This window comes from Nycticebus coucang, chromosome 7 (assembly GCF_027406575.1).
Source record: "Nycticebus coucang isolate mNycCou1 chromosome 7, mNycCou1.pri, whole genome shotgun sequence".
Taxonomy (NCBI): Eukaryota; Metazoa; Chordata; class Mammalia; order Primates; family Lorisidae; genus Nycticebus; species Nycticebus coucang.
Window position 1 is genome coordinate 9,354,960 of NC_069786.1, and position 17,731 is coordinate 9,372,690.

Consider the following 17,731-nt stretch of genomic DNA (forward strand, 5'->3'; position numbering starts at 1 on the left):
TTTTTCAGCTTCCAGCTCTTCACTGTGAAATGTGTCTTGTCCTTAGACCTTTTCTGTATTCACATTCTTTCCTTAAGTTTCCCTAGTTTCTCTTTTGTTCCTATTTATTTGAGACAGAGTTTTACTTTATTGTCCTCTGTAGAGTCCTGTGCCTCATAGCTCATAACAACCTCAAACTCTTGGGCTCAAGAGATGATTTTGCCTCAGGCTCCCAAGTAGATGGGACTACAGGTGCTTGCCACAACACCCAGTTTTTTTTTAGAGACCGGGTCTCACTCTTGCTCAAGCTGGTCTCAAACTCTTGAGCTCAAGCAATCCACCGGCCTTAGGCTCCCAGAGTGCTAGGATTACAGGCATGAGCCACTGAACCCAGTCATTTTTAATTTTTTTAAAATTTCAGATTAATATGAGGTTACAAACAATTAGGTTACATTGTTTGTGTTTAAGTCCCTGTTGTAGTTATGTCCCTCACCCAGAAGGTGTGCCATGCACCCTTTCATTGTGCCTATTAGGTGAGAGCACACTAATCCCCTCCCTTCCTGCTCTCCCCTCTCACCTTCCCCCTTCCCTCAACTTAAAAACTCAATTGAGTTTTTCTCTTGTGTGGTCCCTAGGTAATTTCAACCAATTCTACATATATAGCTTTAATACCAAAGGTATGTTGCCAATTCCCAAATTCCTATTTCTAGGTTTCTGAACTTAAGGCTCATATCTAACTTCATTTTTGACACTTCATTTAATTGTCTATTAGGCCATTGCTATGAACTGAATTGCATCCTTCCTGAAATTCTTACGTTGAAACTTTGACCCTATATTTGAAGGTAAGGCCTGTGAAGAGGTAACAAAGGATAAAAGGATGAAGGTGAGGTCCTAATCCAGCAGGGCTGGCATCCTTATGAAAAGAGGAAGAGACAATGGCTGACTCTATGCCATGAGAGGACACATAAAGAAGGTGACCATCTGCAAACCAGGATGTGGGCCCTCACCAGGAACTAAACTCTACTGGGACCTTATTTTGGATTTCCTAGCCGCCTGAACTGTGAGAAAATAAATATATGTTTAAGCCACGAAGTTTGTGCTGCTTTGTTATGGCATACTAATACAGCTACACCCATTCAGTATCTCCAAAACCATCCTCCAAACCTGTACCTTCCCTAAGGTAAATATCATCATTTGTGCAGTTACTTAGACCAAAAATCTTGGAGTTACCTTTTACTACTGTCCTTCGCTTCCCCGATCAAGTCAACCAGCAAATCCCATCCACTCTACCTACAACAGATAAGGAATTGAACTATTTTTCATCACCTTTACCCCTACCATCCCAGCAAAGCCAGCAGTTTCTCAAATGGACTGCTCTTGGCCTTGTAAAGTCTGTTTTCAGAGCAGCTAGCATATAGACTGATGGTTTAGTTCTAAGTCAGACTTATTTTTCTGCCCAAAACTCTCCTATGGTTTCTCATTTCATAATAAAACCCAAAGTTCTTGCCATTGTCAACAAGGCTGTCCTTCAGCATTTCTCAACCTTGAACTTTGAATCAGAATCATCTAAAGGGCAAGATTGTTGGGCCCCACCTTTAGTTTCTTTCTTTTTTTTTTAATTCAGTTGGTCTGGGATGAGGCTAGATACATTGCATTTGCCTTTATAAGCCGTTTTAACCTGTTTTCATGTGACGTTTTAGGTGCTTGGCATGCACTGCACCGCACCCCTCCACCCTTTCACCTCTCCTGGTCACATGGTTGCGTTTTCTTCTTAAAGACAAACATGTGGCTCTCAGGTTTGTGTGCTCCGCGTCCTCTTCCGCATTGCTCCTTTGGTATTTACAAAGTACTTCACTTTCCTCAGATCTTTGCTTAGCTAACACCAGGATGTAATACAGGATGTATTCGGGTACCACTCTATTTAGAATGGCACTGTCACTCTGAGCCCATTAATTTTTCCTCAGAGCACTTAACACTACCTTTGTTGTTTATTGCCCATATCGCTCTATTAGAATTCAAGTTCCAGGAAAACCAGACCTCCAGTTCACCGCCCAGGTGCAAATGATATGCACCTCACTGACATTCTAGACACAAACAGACCAGAGAGAAGAGGACCTGAGGCGGGATCTCGTCACGTGGGCCGGCGCCCTGAGGCGGGACTTCCTGTGCGGATGCCCAAGGGCTTCCGGTCTAAGCCGGAAGTTGCTGTGAGAACCGACGCCACAGTGGGGCTGTGGCGTCTGCTGTTTCTGTTTGCTGCTTCTATTGCCGCCATGGGCAAGAGAGACAGGGCAGACCGCGGTGAGACGTGGCGCGGGCGCGTCCGGGCTTCCCTGCACTCGCCGCCGGGTGTCAGAGGTGCTCCGGGCTTCTCGGCGGCGCCCTCCCGCGAGCACACCTGGTCCGCCGGGCGGGGGCGATGCTTTCCCGGGGCTCCCCGGCGAACCGGGTGGGTAGGAGGCGGTAGAGAGACGCGATGGCTAGGAGTTCATGGCTTAGCTGAAATGCCGCCCGGCAGTGTGAAGGGAAACCCTGAATCCCTGCCAGGCTCACTTTTGTGTCTGTATCTGCAGACAAGAAGAAGTCCAAGAAGCGGCACTACGAGGATGAAGAGGAGGATGAAGACGACGCCCCTGCGAACGACTCTCACGAAGCGGTCCCCTCGGCGGCCGGGAAGCAGGTGGATGAGTCTGGCACCAAAGTGGATGAATATGGAGCCAAGGACTACAGGGTGCAGATGCCGCTGAAGGACGACCACACCTCTAGACCCCTGTGGGTGGTAAGCAAGCCGTCAGCCAGGGCAGGGCCCAAGAGTTTGTGGAGCTGCCGCTGTACCTTGGGCATTCCCAGAACCAAAACTAAAATGTGGGATCCCCCCGCCCCGTCCCCCCACACGCACACACGTTTTAACAGAGATAGAAAGGAGCAGCTGCGTGCACCTGTGCGGGCCGGACCTGGGCTTCCTCCATCTCTAACCTCTATATATACTCTGCGTCCCACCGTAACCCTATCCCATATTAGGGGGTACTTTTATTCTGCCCAGTAAATATCATTTACTATGTAACAAATTATTTCCCTACTTTTGAACTAAATGGGAGAACCATATTTGGTAGCCAGCGTTTGATCAACTTAATTAATGTTATACATTCAGTTGAAGTTTAGCTAAAAAGCTGCTTGTAGTTAGCCAGTAGGGGGCTTTCCCTATGTAAAATAGTGACAACTGCTGATTTTGGCAACCTTTTCTTCTATTTTTGTCTACTTCTCGATATCTGATTGAAGCAACAGGTTTCACAGTAGCCAGAAGGAGTGCTTGCAAAAATTATCTCTGGTAATGGGCAGATTATTCTTTCTTCATAATAATATGGGGGAAAGTCTAAATGTCTCTACAACTCTAATTTCCTTGTTGGTTGCGTCCATTTGGTTTTTCTCAGGCTCCTGATGGCCATATCTTCCTGGAAGCCTTCTCTCCAGTTTACAAATATGCCCAAGACTTCCTGGTTGCCATTGCAGAGCCAGTGTGCCGGCCAACCCATGTGCATGAGTACAAACTAACTGCCTACTCCTTATATGCAGCCGTCAGCGTTGGGCTGCAAACCAGTGACATCACTGAGTACCTCAGGAAGCTCAGCAAGACTGGAGTCCCTGATGGAATTATTCAGTTTATTAAGGTAAATGGAGGCTGAGATTAGCAATTCTACCTGCCTTGCTAGTGTAGTAATAGCTGGGAGAGGGGCTACATGTTGTCACAGCAGCCATGAAAATGTGCCATTCACATCTCCCATAGTCAGCATAAAATAACTGATCACCACAGCTGTTACCCTTCTGGATCCAGTATTGTGTTATGGCTGAGGCCACACTTCTCCCAAGCTGTTCCCAGCTACACAATGGGGCTACTAATTTGGGCCTGTTCTGGCCAGAGTTATTTGGCAGTGCTACTCAAATGAGTGGGTCTGTGGACAGAATTGTGTTCCCCTCAAATTTGTATGTCAGAACCCAAATCTTCAGTGTTAACTGTATCTGGAATATGAAAGTAGGGCTAATGCAGTCGTAAGAGTGGAGCCCTGATCCAACAGGATTGCTGTCCTCAGAAGAAGAAATACTGGAGAGTGCTCTCTCTTCTGCTATCGTGTGAGTAGGAGGAGAGCCTTCACTAGAAACTGAATCAGCTGGTGCCTTGATCATGCAATTCTAATCTCAAGAACTCTCAGAAAATAAATTTTTTTCTTTCTTTCTTTTTTTTTTGAGACAGAGTCTCCAAATGTTGCCCTTGGTAGAGTGCCATGGCGTCACAGCTCACAGCAACCTCAAACTCCTGGGCTTAAGTGATTCTCTTGCCTCAGCCTCCCTAGTAGCTGGGACAATAGGCACCCGCCACAATGCTCGGCTATTGTTTTTTATTGTTGTTTGTTCTTTGGCAGGGTTGGACCGGGTTCAAACCCACCAGCCCTGGTGCATGTGGCCAGTGCTTTAACCACTGAGCTATGAGCACCGAGCCAAAATAAAATTTCTGTTCCAGCCACCCAGCCTATTGTATTTTGGTCAATAATATGGGTAGTAAACTCCATCTAAAGCTAAATACTTGCATGAGACCACAAGTCAACAAATTCTATCAGGGACAGTCAAAAGAACTGAGAATATTGAAGTGGGGAGGGTTCCATGTGAACTGCAGTTGAACACTCTTGAGTTTCTTCTGAGAGATGGATGAATACCATTCAGAAGAGGTAGACAATGGCTTTCTTTGCCTTTGGCGGACCTAGAGGGAGTCAGATTTAGACCCCCAAATCTTCAGTGACAGAAGAATGCCGTCAGCATCTAGTACCGTACTGCTGCCAATCCCAGAGTAGCTGCTTGAGTCATGGGGAGAGTTCTCTTGTAATGTGGTAGGGTGTCCAGGAAGAGGGGCCTGCACCTGGCTGGAATAAGCCTGCATCAGTGCCATGGCTATGACCAGTCTTGGCTGGGCGCTACCTGCAGGATGTAGGTGCTGGTGTGGTGTTGTGACAGGTCAAAGGGACAGCAGTCGGGCAGGCAGCCCCCAAGGTCTGTTTTTATGGCTACCCCTAACCTCTACTGCATTTCTTTCTAAGGATTGTTGGGAACTTGAGAGGATTTAAGCTGTTTAGTCTATCATCAAGATGCTTACATTTCCAAATAAGAACGTTGGTGAAGAGGCTAGGAAGCTTTGCATTTTATTCATGCAGGAGTTACTGAGCATGTATTGTACGCAGAGAGCTATAGTAATAGCTGTGGTAGGATGAACCTCCAGAGTAGGGTGGGGGCTATGGGAATGGAGAGAGAAAGGGAGAATTCAAGAGAAAATTGAAGCATTGTTTTGTAAATTAAGTAGTGTGCCTCGGAATTAGCCAGGCAAAAAGCAAAGGTCAGTGGAAAAGGTTCAGTTTAGGTGTATCTGACCCCTTTAGGATTTTGAGTTAGCTTTTCCTAAAGTGAAATGAGCTCTTCACTTGGTTGGGGGATAAGATGTGACCTGTAATGCACATATTCTGGGTGAACTACTCATTGCTCATTTTGCCTGTTTGGTCTTGTCTCTAGTTGTGTACCGTCAGCTATGGAAAAGTCAAGCTGGTCCTGAAGCACAACAGGTAGGAGATTTCATGACAGGCTTGTCCTAAGATGTCTTCATCTGACTGCACACCAGGTGGGAGGAAGGCACTAGTAATATTTATAGACTGTCTGCTTTGCTCCACTTCCTCATTACCCTGAAGCACAGATAGGAAACAGGACATGTGGTCCAGACTGGAAATTCAGTCACTGGCCACTGCATTTCCCCTAGGAGTGGAGCTGGGGCTCAGACCCCTGCTTGCTTGATTTTGAGGTGGGTCTTTGCCCACAACCCTGAAGTTATACTGTGGCCAGTAGCTCAAAGCTTGTATTTGCCAAAAGGTTGGGGGAGTGAGGGAGTGGCAAAAGTCTTAAGGACTCTATTTCCAGACTATCTAATGAATGAGTAGTAGAATCTTCTGGAAGTGCTTGCTGGGTAGTAGGTACCACCTTTTCCCCTGGTTGTAGGTACTTTGTTGAAAGCTCCCACCCTGATGTCATCCAGCATCTTCTCCAGGACCCCGTGATCCGGGAATGCCGCCTGAGGAATTCTGAAGGGGAGGCCACAGAGCTCATCACGGAGACTTTCACAAGCAAATCTGCTGTACGTGAGCTCATGGGTCACCTTTGCGGGGCTGGAGATTTAGGAGTTTAGCTTTCTCAGGTACTCTTATCAGGTGCTTGCAACCTAGAAGCCCTGCTGTTTTCTCCTCCTCACAACTTTAACCGTTGCTTGGTAACAATGGAATGAAATATTAGATGTAAGTCCAGAGTCTACCTTTCTCTTCCAGATTTCTAAGACTGCTGAAGGTAGCAGTGGGCCCTCTACTTCCCGAGTGACAGATCCACAGGGTAAATCTGACATTCCCACAGATCTATTTGAATTTTATGAGCAAATGGACAAGGATGAGGAAGAAGAAGAGGAGACACAGACGGTATCTTTTGAAGTCAAACAGGTCAGTGAATGTTCCTTTGCTTACTCTGTGTCAAAAGCCAGTCCAGCCCTTTGTCACCTCTGCCCGTAGTCTGTGTAAGAGGCAGAAATCCCTGTCAGTTCCTGAGTTGCTTTCTCCTTTTTCACATGGCATCATTTCTCCCAGTGGAGTGGGATCCAAATGTCCCCTTCTTAGGCTGGTAGGCTGGTCTTCACAAGCTTCTGAGGAAACAGTGGCAGAGGGTCCGTTTAGCTTCTGATTAGATTCCAGTATGACAGTGTTAGTTTGGGTTGCTTTCTGTGCTTTAACCCAGTTGTTACCGAGTAGTGTCAAATTGTAGAAGTCTGGATAAAATACCATTTTTTTACTGTTGGGCTTCTTGGAATGTGTGGTATTTTGACCATGCTTTGAAGGTTAACAAGATTTTAAAAACCTCCTTCATGCTCACTCCCCAGGAAATGATTGAGGAGCTCCAAAAACGTTGTATCCACCTAGAATATCCTCTGCTGGCAGAATATGACTTCCGGAATGATTCTGTCAACCCTGATATCAACATTGATCTGAAACCCACAGCTGTCCTCAGACCCTATCAGGAGAAGAGCTTGAGGAAGATGTTTGGGAATGGGCGCGCACGTTCAGGGGTCATTGTTCTTCCTTGCGGTAAGTGGTTCCTGAAGGAAGAAGATGGCTAGGCTGCTCTGTTGGATCTTCCAGCTTCTTCCCACTCGCCCTCTGCACATTTCCCTAGATCACACCTTGCCAGGAAATAGCGAAAGTCCGGTGACCCCTGATTCATGAAATATTTTTGGACAAGCTTTGTCAGTAAATATGGTGCCAGGTCCTGGCCTAGGCCCCAAGGGTATGATGGTGGCTAGAACAACCATCAGGCTGACCTCATGGAGCTCATTCCACTGGGGCAGAGACAGATAGTAAGCATATTAACTAAACAATATATAAAATCTTGGTCATGGAGTCTGTGAGGAAAAGTAGAGCAGGAAAAGGTGGCCATGCAGATGGCACGGGGCTGCTTTATATAGTGAGATAAATCTTGTTCTTGAAATCAGTTTTGGGAGTTGGGTATTTGGAGACTCCCTAATACAGAAGCTTTCCTTCTTATGATGGTGTTCAAGTTCAAAAAAAGGCAGTAGCAGCTTCCGGACCACAGTCTGACCTCACTTATCCTCAGTTATGTCAGATCCTGGCCTCCATCTCAGCCAGAAGCCATGACAGACTCACTTGGGGGCCTTACCCTTGACTTAATAACAGTCTCCAGGGGACAAGAAGTTCTTTTTTCCAAAGCTCCATAAGTTAATTTGGTGGTAGAAGAAATAGCTTGATTTTTATCTTGATCATTAGATGGTGATGGTAGTAAACTCAGAAGTTCCTGAAATTTCATCTGTTTCTGTCAGTGATGCACATGCTTAATGCATTGCTGAGCTCTCAGCCCCATTGGCTGTGTGATGATAATAGTGGTGTCAGGACTGTATGCTAGACATGCTGTGCCCCGGCAGCATCACTGGCTTACAGCCTGCGACAAAGCACTTCTCACCTTCAATTTTTCCATCTCTCTTTTTGTTTTTTTTCTTTTTTTGAGACAGTTTTACTTTGTCACCCTCGGTAGAGTGCTATGGCGTCACAGCTCACAGCAACCTCAAACTTGGGCTTAAGCGATTCTCTTCCCTCAGCCTCCCCAGTAGCCGGGACTACAGCTGTGTGCCACACACCTGGCTAGTTTTTCTAATTTCAGTGGAGATGGGGTCTCACTGTGGCTCAGGCTGGTCTTGAACTCTGGAGCTTGAACAGTTCACCCGCCTCAGCCTCCCAAAGTGCTAGAATTACAGGCACGAGCCACCACAACGACCCTAGTTTTTCCATCTTGTACATAGCAACAAGGGTGTCTTTTATTGGCTTTTTGTTTTGAGATTTTCACATCTAAAGGAGATACATGTGAGTGCTGCAGGAGCACCTGCTCCCTGCTGGTTCTCAGGTGTGTGTGTGATATGGGTCCTTTACTTACAAAGAGGAGAACAGGGTGGAGCAAGAAGTGCCTCATAGGTGTCCCCTGGGAGGGTTGTTCTAAGACATTTTCCTCGATTCCTATGCTAATGAGTCATTCTGCCCGCTGCTGTCTTTTGTTTCAACCAGGTCTTGGGTAGAATCACCCTCTGGTTTCTCGTAGGTGCTGGGAAGTCCCTGGTTGGTGTGACTGCTGCATGTACTGTCAGGAAACGCTGTCTGGTGCTGGGCAACTCGGCAGTGTCTGTAGAACAGTGGAAAGCCCAGTTCAAGATGTGGTCCACCATTGATGACAGCCAAATCTGCCGCTTCACCTCTGATGCCAAGGACAAACCCATAGGCTGCTCCATTGCCATTAGCACATATTCCATGCTGGGCCATACCACCAAAAGATCCTGGGAGGCTGAGCGAGTCATGGAGTGGCTCAAAACGCAGGAGTGGGGCCTCATGATCCTGGACGAGGTGCACACCATACCAGGTAAGCAGGCTGAAGCTCGGCCATCCACTAGTTATTCGGGTGGAAATGTGATTTGCAGTTTTGGGTTGGGGAAAGGACCGTTGTGTAGTCCATCTGACTGGGTACAAGGACTTGCTTGGTAAAGCTTTTGAATAATTATTAAGTGTGGGTTGGGGGTAGGGTTATACATTCACAACTTCCTTAATCACTGGGCAGAGTAGTCGGTAAGACAGTGATATTTCCTTCATACTTATTGTTGCAACTTACCCTTAACCCATTTGTTATGGCCCTGTGGAAACTGGGCCAGGAGCACCGAAAAGCCCCTCCAGTAGTAGTGGTGTGTTTTATTTAAAGTCTGAAATATTGGTCCTAAGTCAATATGTAATAGAAGCCAATACTTCTCCAAGTATTACAGGCAAACCCTTTTTTAAAATAACTTTATTTATTTAACTTATATACTATAAAATCATGTGTCATAAATGTATAATCCAGTGAGTTTTAATAAATTTATAGAGTTGTGCATCCATCACTATGATCCAGTTTTTGAATATCTCCATTATACCCATTTTCAGTCAGTCCCAGTTTTTCTGTATAGCCTCAGGCAACCACTGACCTGCTATCTATCTCTGTAGATTTGCCTTTTCTGGAAATTTCATATAAACAGAATCATAGAATATTTATTTTCTCATATCTGGCTTCTTTCTCTTTGCATAATGGCTCCTCCATGTCATAGCATTTCCTCTTACTGCTGCACAATATTCTAGGCAAACCTTTCTTGATAAAAAAACAGATTAAAAGATTAAGGTGAACAGATTAATATCAATTAAGTCTAAAATAGAGTTTATTCTGAATAAAATGAACTGAGGCATTTTCATGTACAGCTTTCAAAATGTTGTCAAAACGACCCTAGCGTCTGGTCCTTTCTGTATAATGAGAGCTCCTCCAGCACCTGTTTCTGAAGATACTTAGAGATGTTTACAGCTGGCCAGGGAGGGGTCTGGGGTCTTTCTTGTGGCAGCAGCAGGACACAGGCGCAGTGGGAAAGTGGTTGGCGTGTTAGGACAACACTAGATGGCTGTGTTGCCAGAGCAGAGCATAGGAAGAGGGAGTATGGTAGGCTGGTATTATAGGCTGTAGTGAGGAGTTTGGCTTGTACTGAGTGAATGGGAACCATTCAAGGGATTTGAACAAAGAATTGAGTTTGAGGAATCCCGTGAAGAGGTGTGAACCAGTGAGAATGGAGTAAGGGTGAAGGTATAATTGGATTCTGGATATCTTGTGAAGCTTCAACTGACAGGTCAGATATGGGATCAGAGCAATCAAGGATGATCCTGAGATTTGGAGCTGGAACAAAGAGTGTGGAGGCATTAATTAAAATGGGGAAAGCTAAATGGCTGACTGAAGCCAGCTTTACACAGAGGCTCCCATCCAGAAGGAGAGTTAAAGGACAGAAATTTAGCAAGTAACCTGGTGGATTAGAGCTGTGCCATGAGAGAAGATTGAAGAACGCACATCAACCCTGCTGAGGCGAGCTGCGACCCCAAGGATACAAAAAAAGGTGTGGGCAGGGCCTGGACTGCTGCTGGTCAGTGCTAATTCTGCGGCACGGGAGTGAGGAGAGGACAGTTGGCTGAGAGGGAATCACACCAGAGCGGCGATGCCCTGAGGCGCAGAGCAGCAGCCGTTTTTGGCAACAATAGGGCTCACCCCTGGATATTCTGGAGTTACACCCCCTGTCTCTCTGGGCAACCAGAGGAGGTTGGGCATCCTCTCAGATGGAAACCACTGGCGGAACAGATCTGGGACGGAAACGCAGGCCCCGGGAATTTAGCCTGGACAGAAACATTCCGCAGAGTAGTTCTGTTCTGTCAGTAACATCAATCAGGGGCGGGGTAGAACTGAGTGAATAGCCCCAGCCTCCATCAAGTGTCTGAGGTTGTCAGACCTCACCTCTTCCTACCGGATAGTGGCAGAGAGCAGCGGCCTGGCTGAGGAGACCTAGATTTCTTTGTGATTTAGACAGATGCAAACCCCTGGAGTTTCTGCTCATTGGAGGCAACTGGGTTACAGCCCTGCGGGGTTATCAGTGGGTGTGACAGAGGTGCAAGGTGGGGAAGGAGGCATCAACCTTCCCAGACTAATGTATTTTCTGGCATCAACCTTCCCAGACTAATGTATTTTCTGAGCAAGTCATATTTGAGTTGTCAGCAGACCTCTGCAATCTAGTTGCCAGAGACCTTTTAAACTCTCCCACCTGAGACAGGTGCTGACTAAGACAATTGATTTGGACCTTTTGAACTGAGCCAGTCGCCCGAGGATTATCCAAGAGGTTCCCTGGGTGTGTAGTTGTAGGAAGGTTTGATTTTCCTTTTCCACTTGTTGCCTGTGGAAGGGCTGGGTGACTTAATTGCTGGTATTTCTCCACAGCTGAGACTTCAACTCAGAGTAACTGTTTCACTAGGGTCGGACAGAGACCAACTGAAAACAAGACAGAGCCACTTAGCCCCACCACACCAAGCAGGTCCCCAGTTTCTCAGGCGATAGCACTGTATGGGTCCTCGGGAAAGCTCCAGGAGAAAAGGTACAGATACCAGTCCCAACATTTTGGTGGGATTACACCTACGGTGCATCTTACAAGGGTACATGCGAAACTTCCTAAATGTAGAATATAAATGTCTTAACACAATAACTAAGAAAATGCCAGGAAGGCTGTGTTAACCAGTGTGATGAAAATATGTCAAATCGTATATAAAACCAGTATATGGTGCCCCATGATCGTATTAATGTACACAGCTATGGTTTAATAAAAAAAGAATAAAGGGAGTGTAAATATAAGGATAAAAACATTACGTTCAAAAAAAATAAAATGGGGAAAGCTATCAAAGGAGCAGGTCTGGAGGGTTATAATCAGGAACTAGGCTTTAAATTTGTGGATTTGAGTTGCCTATTAGACATTCAAACAATGGCAAAAATGTTAGACATTTCTCCAAAAGAGGATATACGGATAGCAAATAAGCACTTCAAGGGGGGGTTAAGCATCATTGGCCATTGAGGAAATGCATATTTAAACTACCACAAGATGCCCCTTTTTGCCTATGAGAGGCTGAAATAAAAAATGACATCCAGTGCTGATGAGGTCACAGAGCAGCTAGAGCTATCACACACTGCCTGGGGCATTGCATAGTGTGTAGTCACTCTGGAATATAGTTTGTCGGTTTATTATAAAATTACCAAATTACCCATTGTTCCCACTCCTGGGCATCTATCCTACATAAGTGAAAATAGGCTAACACAGAAGCCTGCACTTCAATGTTTATAGCAGCTCTGTTCAAACCCCGTCAGTGGGTGTTTGGATAAACAGACTGGGGGCATCCATATACTGGGATGTACTCAGTAGTAAAAAGGAACAGAAAATCGATGCAGGCAGCTAGTTGGATGAATTTCAAAGGCGTGTTTCTGTGAGAAAGAAACCATTCTCAAGAAATTCCACGGTGTATGATTCCATTTATATGGTATTCTCAAAAAGACAATGTTAGTATAATGCTGGCCCCACAAATTAGTTGTTACTGGGGATGGAGGCTGGAGAGGAAATGTACTCATTTGCCACCTGTATGAAAGACTTGGACCCTACTTCAGGTATAAATTAGATGGTGATTTATTACACCTGTGCAGGCGGGCTGCTGCCCCAAAGGGCAAACTGCCCCAAGATGAGGAGGAGGCTGATTGTTATACTATTTTTGTGCTGCATGGCAAGCTGGTGAGCACAGAAGCAGAACATGGCAGGGTGGGGTTACAGCGAGTCAGGGGGTTACATTGTGGCAGTTGGCATGGGGACAAACTGCTGGAGTAGGTTTTCACTGTTGTTTTACCTGTGGCTAGGAGTTTCTGAGAACTCAGGGAACTTCTTTATTCTATTCTGAAACCTGTTCCCGGATTTTGCCGGGTCGGGGAGGATAGGGGGGTTTGAGACCTGTGGGGACTAAGGCTGAGAGAGTTAGGGGCCTTTGGGGGTCTTTTCTGCAGGGTCGGTTATTACAGGATAACTAGAAAGGGTGAGTGTGGGGAAGTTTGGTGGTGATGAATAGGTTTGTGCCCTGATAATGGTGGTGACTACACACATGTATACAGGTTAAAATTCATAGAACTGATACCCCTGCCTCCCTGAAAACAAAAAGTCATTTTTACTTTTTTTTTCAGACAGTCTTCCTCTGTCACCCTTGGTAGAGTGCAGTAGCATCATCACATGTCATAGCAACCTCAAACTCCTGGGCTCAGGCAATTCTTCTGCTTCAGCCTCCTGGGACTGGGACTATGCCCGCTAGTTTTTTATAGTTTTTGTAGAGATGGGGTCTTGCTCTCTCTCCTGGCCTCAAGTGATTCTCCCACCTCAGCCTTCCCAGAGTTCTAGGATTATAGGCATCAGCTACCACACTGGCTTTACTGCAATAAAAGCTAAACTAAAAAAAAAACAAGGGAAGGGTAGATATTGGGTTTACTGGGATTGAAAATTGATGATAAAGTGAAGCACTGCCTGCAAATGAGTTTAATTGCTTTGTAGCAGTTTAGCTTAAGGCTGTGTTTGAAGCTACAGAGGGCTGGAGCCTTCCCGCTTGATTCTGTATTGATATATGTTGGTGTTCTTTAACCTGTGCCCCAGGTCCCAGGGGATGGAAGCACACACTTGGGATTGGTTATCTGATGACAAGGACAGAGAGGTGCACCCACACCATTCCTGCTTGTGGCATGTGTCTGTGTGTTTTCCTGTCACTGGAGCAGTTTGTTTTTGGTTGTGATGAACACTGGAACCAGCTGACTCTAAGGGATTTGAGTTCAAGCTTCCATAAGCTGCATGACCCGGCTGTGCTTACTGGCCCAGAGAACAAATAAATAAGGGAATGATGGTAATTCAGAATAAGTTTTCTGATTGTTTGACACTTTGAGTTAGACAAAGGTTGCTGTGCTCTTACATAGATCTTTCAAAAGAAACTTTATTAGGTCTTTTTATTAATAAGAAATTTGTATTACCGTATTTGCATAAACAGGGTGGCCATAATAGTTTTCTATTTTTAATTGCACACAAACTTTATGGTCACCCTGTATTAAGCACATCCTATGTATTAGGCATTGTGCCAGTTTCTTTATTTCAACAGGTATTTACTGAGAACCTGCCAAGTCCAGACACTTTGTTTGGCACTGGAGACAAAGTAGGAGGGAAAGTCAAATCATACAAAAAATGGCAAGTGACAACCATGACCTGTTGAGTGACACAAGCCACACACAAGTACAAACTGTGATTTCTTCAGAAGGAGGCAGACTCCTCTTTGAAGACAGAAGTCAGAGTAATATTCCCTTGGGGGAGAGTGCTGGTTATTCAGGCCCTGGAAAAAGGGTCAGAGAGAGACCTGGGTGCCATTTGCACCAGTACCTACTATGGGTGCTCCATAGGTGTGCACCTGTGGCAAAGTGTATTGAGCCGTACACTGCATTGTATGTGAGTTATCCACTTGTGACAGCTGTATAGCTGTAGGAGAATATAATGGAGGGATGTGACTGGTTGCAGGGTGTTGGTAGTGCCCAGATGGGGTCTTGCCTCATCCCTCTCTTGGGTCACTGTGCTGCCCCTCTGGGCTCCCATTAGGTTGGCTTCTGTGTCCCTCTAACATGGAGAGCATGGTCTGTGATCCTTGGCTATCATTTTTGGAAACTGCAGTCAAAACTCTGACATTGGTTTTGTGTGTTGTGTGGGGTTTTTTTGTTTGTGTTTGCATGTGTCTGTGTAAACTGTGTTAAGCTTCAGTATGTGACACTGTAAAAACTATGCATTTACTTAGGGTTAGACAACCCTTTGTTGTTTTAATGTTCTTAATGTTTTTGATTTGTGTTTTGGAGCTTCCTGGCCTCTTTTTTCCTTAGACTGTTGTGTCTATTTTCTGAAGTACTTTAATTATTTTGTAACATAAGCATGACTCAAACATCTTAACCTTCCTTCAGAGTATTAGAATTTTTAAAAGATGAGCCTGTGGAAACATATACATTATTAGGTCTTTTAAAATGAATCTTCATAGCCATTTATGTATTTACTTTATTTGATAAATCAGAAGGAATTATAACATTCAAAGGAAGGAAGAAAAAGGAATTTGTTGACCAAAGTGCATGTAGTTGGTAAAGTTCGGAGAGGGGGATTTGCTGAAATCAGTGGGCTGCTTGAGGACAGAGTGAGCTTGGGATTTTGTCTCTCCCGTAGGCTTGGCTTTCTCCCTGGTTTCTAGGAAGATGGTAGGAAGCTGAGCAGAGCTGGCTCCTTTCATTTCTCTCTCCTCACAGGTCTCCGACTCACTTTTCTGTACCTGGGGACAAGTTTCAGGATGAATTTAATTGCTTGCATAATTTAGAGCTTAATGGTATTGTAAATGTCATAGATCGTGTCTCAGCTTGCTGTCTGTGCTCCTGGTGATAACTTAGCGGTCGTGAGAAGAATGCTGTGGTTCTTTAACTTGGAACTTCCTCAGTCATTTCTCCTTCTTGTTCTTCTTCTTCTTGTCTTTCGGACAGGTCTTAAGTAATGATGAAATGTTCTCACCTATTCATTCTTGTTTGAGCCAGGTTCCTGTTGTCCTGAAACCCACAGGTTAGCCCATGCAGTGTCATAGGCCACTGTTAAAGTTTCAAGGCTGTGTGTTATGGTATTTGAGCATTTTAAAAAGTGACAGTGTGATATACCCAGAAGACCAAAAATCACACTGTAACAAAGATATGTTTATTGCAGCCCAATTCATAATTGCTAAGTCATAGAAAAAGCTCAAGTGCCCATCGATCCATGAATGGATTAGTAAATTGTGGTATATGTACACCATGGAATATTATGCAGCCTTAAAGAAAGATGGAGACTTTACCTCTTTCATGTTTACATGGATGGAGCTGGAACATATTCTTCATAGCACAGTATCTCAGGAATGGAAGAAAAAGTATCCAATGTACTCAGCCCTATTATGGAACTAATTTATGACTATCACATGAAAGCTATAACCCAGTTACAACCTAAGAATAGGGGGAAGGGAGAAAGGGAGGGGAGGGAGGGGAGAGGGGGGCAGAGGGAGGGAGATTGGTGGGATTACACCTGTGGTGCATCTTACAAGGGTACATTTGAAACTTAGTAAGTGTAGAATATAAATGTCTTAACACAATAACTAAGAAAATGCCAGGAAGGCTATGTTAACAAGTGTGATGAAAATGTGTCAGACGGTATATAATGATCGCATTAATGTACACAGCTGTGGTTTAATAAAAAATAAAAAGTGACAGTGTGAATACTCCCATTGTTTTCCCAGCCAAGATGTTCCGAAGGGTGCTTACCATCGTGCAGGCCCACTGCAAGCTAGGTTTGACTGCAACCCTCGTCCGAGAAGATGACAAAATCGTGGACTTAAATTTCCTGATTGGGCCTAAGCTATACGAAGCCAACTGGATGGAGTTGCAAAACAATGGCTACATCGCCAAAGTCCAGTGTGCAGAGGTACCTGGGTTTAGGCCGGGTGGGTGTCGGAAGGCGGGTACTCTTTCCATGGCCAAGGGGAAATGATCAGGGTCAGGGGCTAGGCTAACTTGCTGCTAACTCATGCAGTAAGTACCCTCGGTCACCCTGTGAGCAGGACAGGATTACACCCACTTGCAGATGAGTGGAACAAAATCCCTGCGCCAGATCTTTTTTCTTTTTCTCTGCAGTTTTTTGGCTGGGGCTGGGGCTGGGTTGGAACCTACCACCTCCAGCTTATGGGGCCAGTGCCCTACTTCTTGAGCCACAGGCGCTGCCTCCTTTTGCTAGATCTTATAGTTAATAATTGTGAGGTCAAGGTGCTAATCCAGACCACTGGGTCCAAAGTCCATGCTCCTCCTCCTTGCTGTGAGTGAGTGAGTTCCTTGGGTGGTTCCTGTCCCCACCTCACCCTGAGGGAATTCTGGAGAGTTCTGCTTAGACAACCTCCCAGGCCACTCCAAGTGTCAAGTCAGTTAGTTTTGATGCCCCAGGAAGGCAGCCTGTGGTCTTCATTTTCTACGAACATATGTTTCCCATATGGTTCTATAGGGAATACCTGCACAAGTGTATGTTAAAATTCCATATTTAGAAGTAAGTCTTCCCAGATGGAACAACAAGAATTCTTTCTACCTAAAATTCTTTCTATTCTGTTCTTAAAATAACTATCACTTACTGGCTAGAATAGGGCACCTCTGTCCTGAGATGGTAAAAAGGGTCTCTTGGATAAAGATGAGTGGGAGGAACCTGTGCAGATGGACTTGCTGTCTTGAAAAAAGTACGTGCCCTTTTGGTTGTGTCTGTGATCAATACTCATTGTAAGAAGCAGCATTGCCAGTCCTTTGAGGCCCTCTGCTCCTCTCCAGCTGTGTCCCTTCTGCCTGTTAGGGGAAACCATTATCGTGGAACTTATATGTCTTTCTGTTGCTATTCTTTATTACTTTACCTATGTAAATTTTCATAAACATGTTTGCCTGAATTTTTACAAAAATTTCATATAAATGGAAGTAGGTTTTATATGTTTTTATTTGACTTCATTCTTTTCTCAGTGCTTGTATTCCTTGCCTAATGCACTATTCCTTTGATAATACGTGTACTTTATTCCTTTAGATCGCTGTGTACTGTTCCACTGTATAGACCTACCACAATTTGATATAAGTAGTATAATGGAATACCACATAGCAATAAAATAACAGTCTTTTCTAATGTTGAGGCATTTGAATTGCTATTTTCTTTTTTTAAATTTCAGAT

The 17,731-nt window shown here is 44.9% G+C and overlaps 2 protein-coding genes across 3 annotated transcripts in view; both read left to right on the plus strand.

Annotated features, from left to right (window-relative positions):
* MAP3K2 (mitogen-activated protein kinase kinase kinase 2) overlaps window positions 1–1,042 on the plus strand; it is an 88,071-nt gene extending 87,029 nt beyond the window's left edge. The window contains exon 17 of the mRNA XM_053596426.1: window positions 822–1,042. Within this exon, the coding sequence (XP_053452401.1) occupies window positions 822–825 (4 nt within the window). The 3' untranslated portion in view covers window positions 826–1,042. The remainder of the gene's footprint in view (window positions 1–821) is intronic.
* A 1,092-nt stretch (window positions 1,043–2,134) lies between these two features.
* Window positions 2,135–17,731, plus strand: part of ERCC3 (ERCC excision repair 3, TFIIH core complex helicase subunit) — a 41,560-nt gene continuing 25,963 nt past the window's right edge. For both annotated transcript variants that reach the window (XM_053596422.1, XM_053596424.1), the window contains exons 1-9: window positions 2,135–2,280; window positions 2,553–2,758; window positions 3,411–3,647; window positions 5,533–5,582; window positions 6,010–6,145; window positions 6,333–6,497; window positions 6,932–7,136; window positions 8,656–8,970; window positions 16,278–16,462. In XM_053596422.1, the coding sequence (XP_053452397.1) occupies window positions 2,151–2,280; window positions 2,553–2,758; window positions 3,411–3,647; window positions 5,533–5,582; window positions 6,010–6,145; window positions 6,333–6,497; window positions 6,932–7,136; window positions 8,656–8,970; window positions 16,278–16,462 (1,629 nt within the window). In that variant the 5' untranslated portion in view covers window positions 2,135–2,150. The remainder of the gene's footprint in view (window positions 2,281–2,552; window positions 2,759–3,410; window positions 3,648–5,532; window positions 5,583–6,009; window positions 6,146–6,332; window positions 6,498–6,931; window positions 7,137–8,655; window positions 8,971–16,277; window positions 16,463–17,731) is intronic.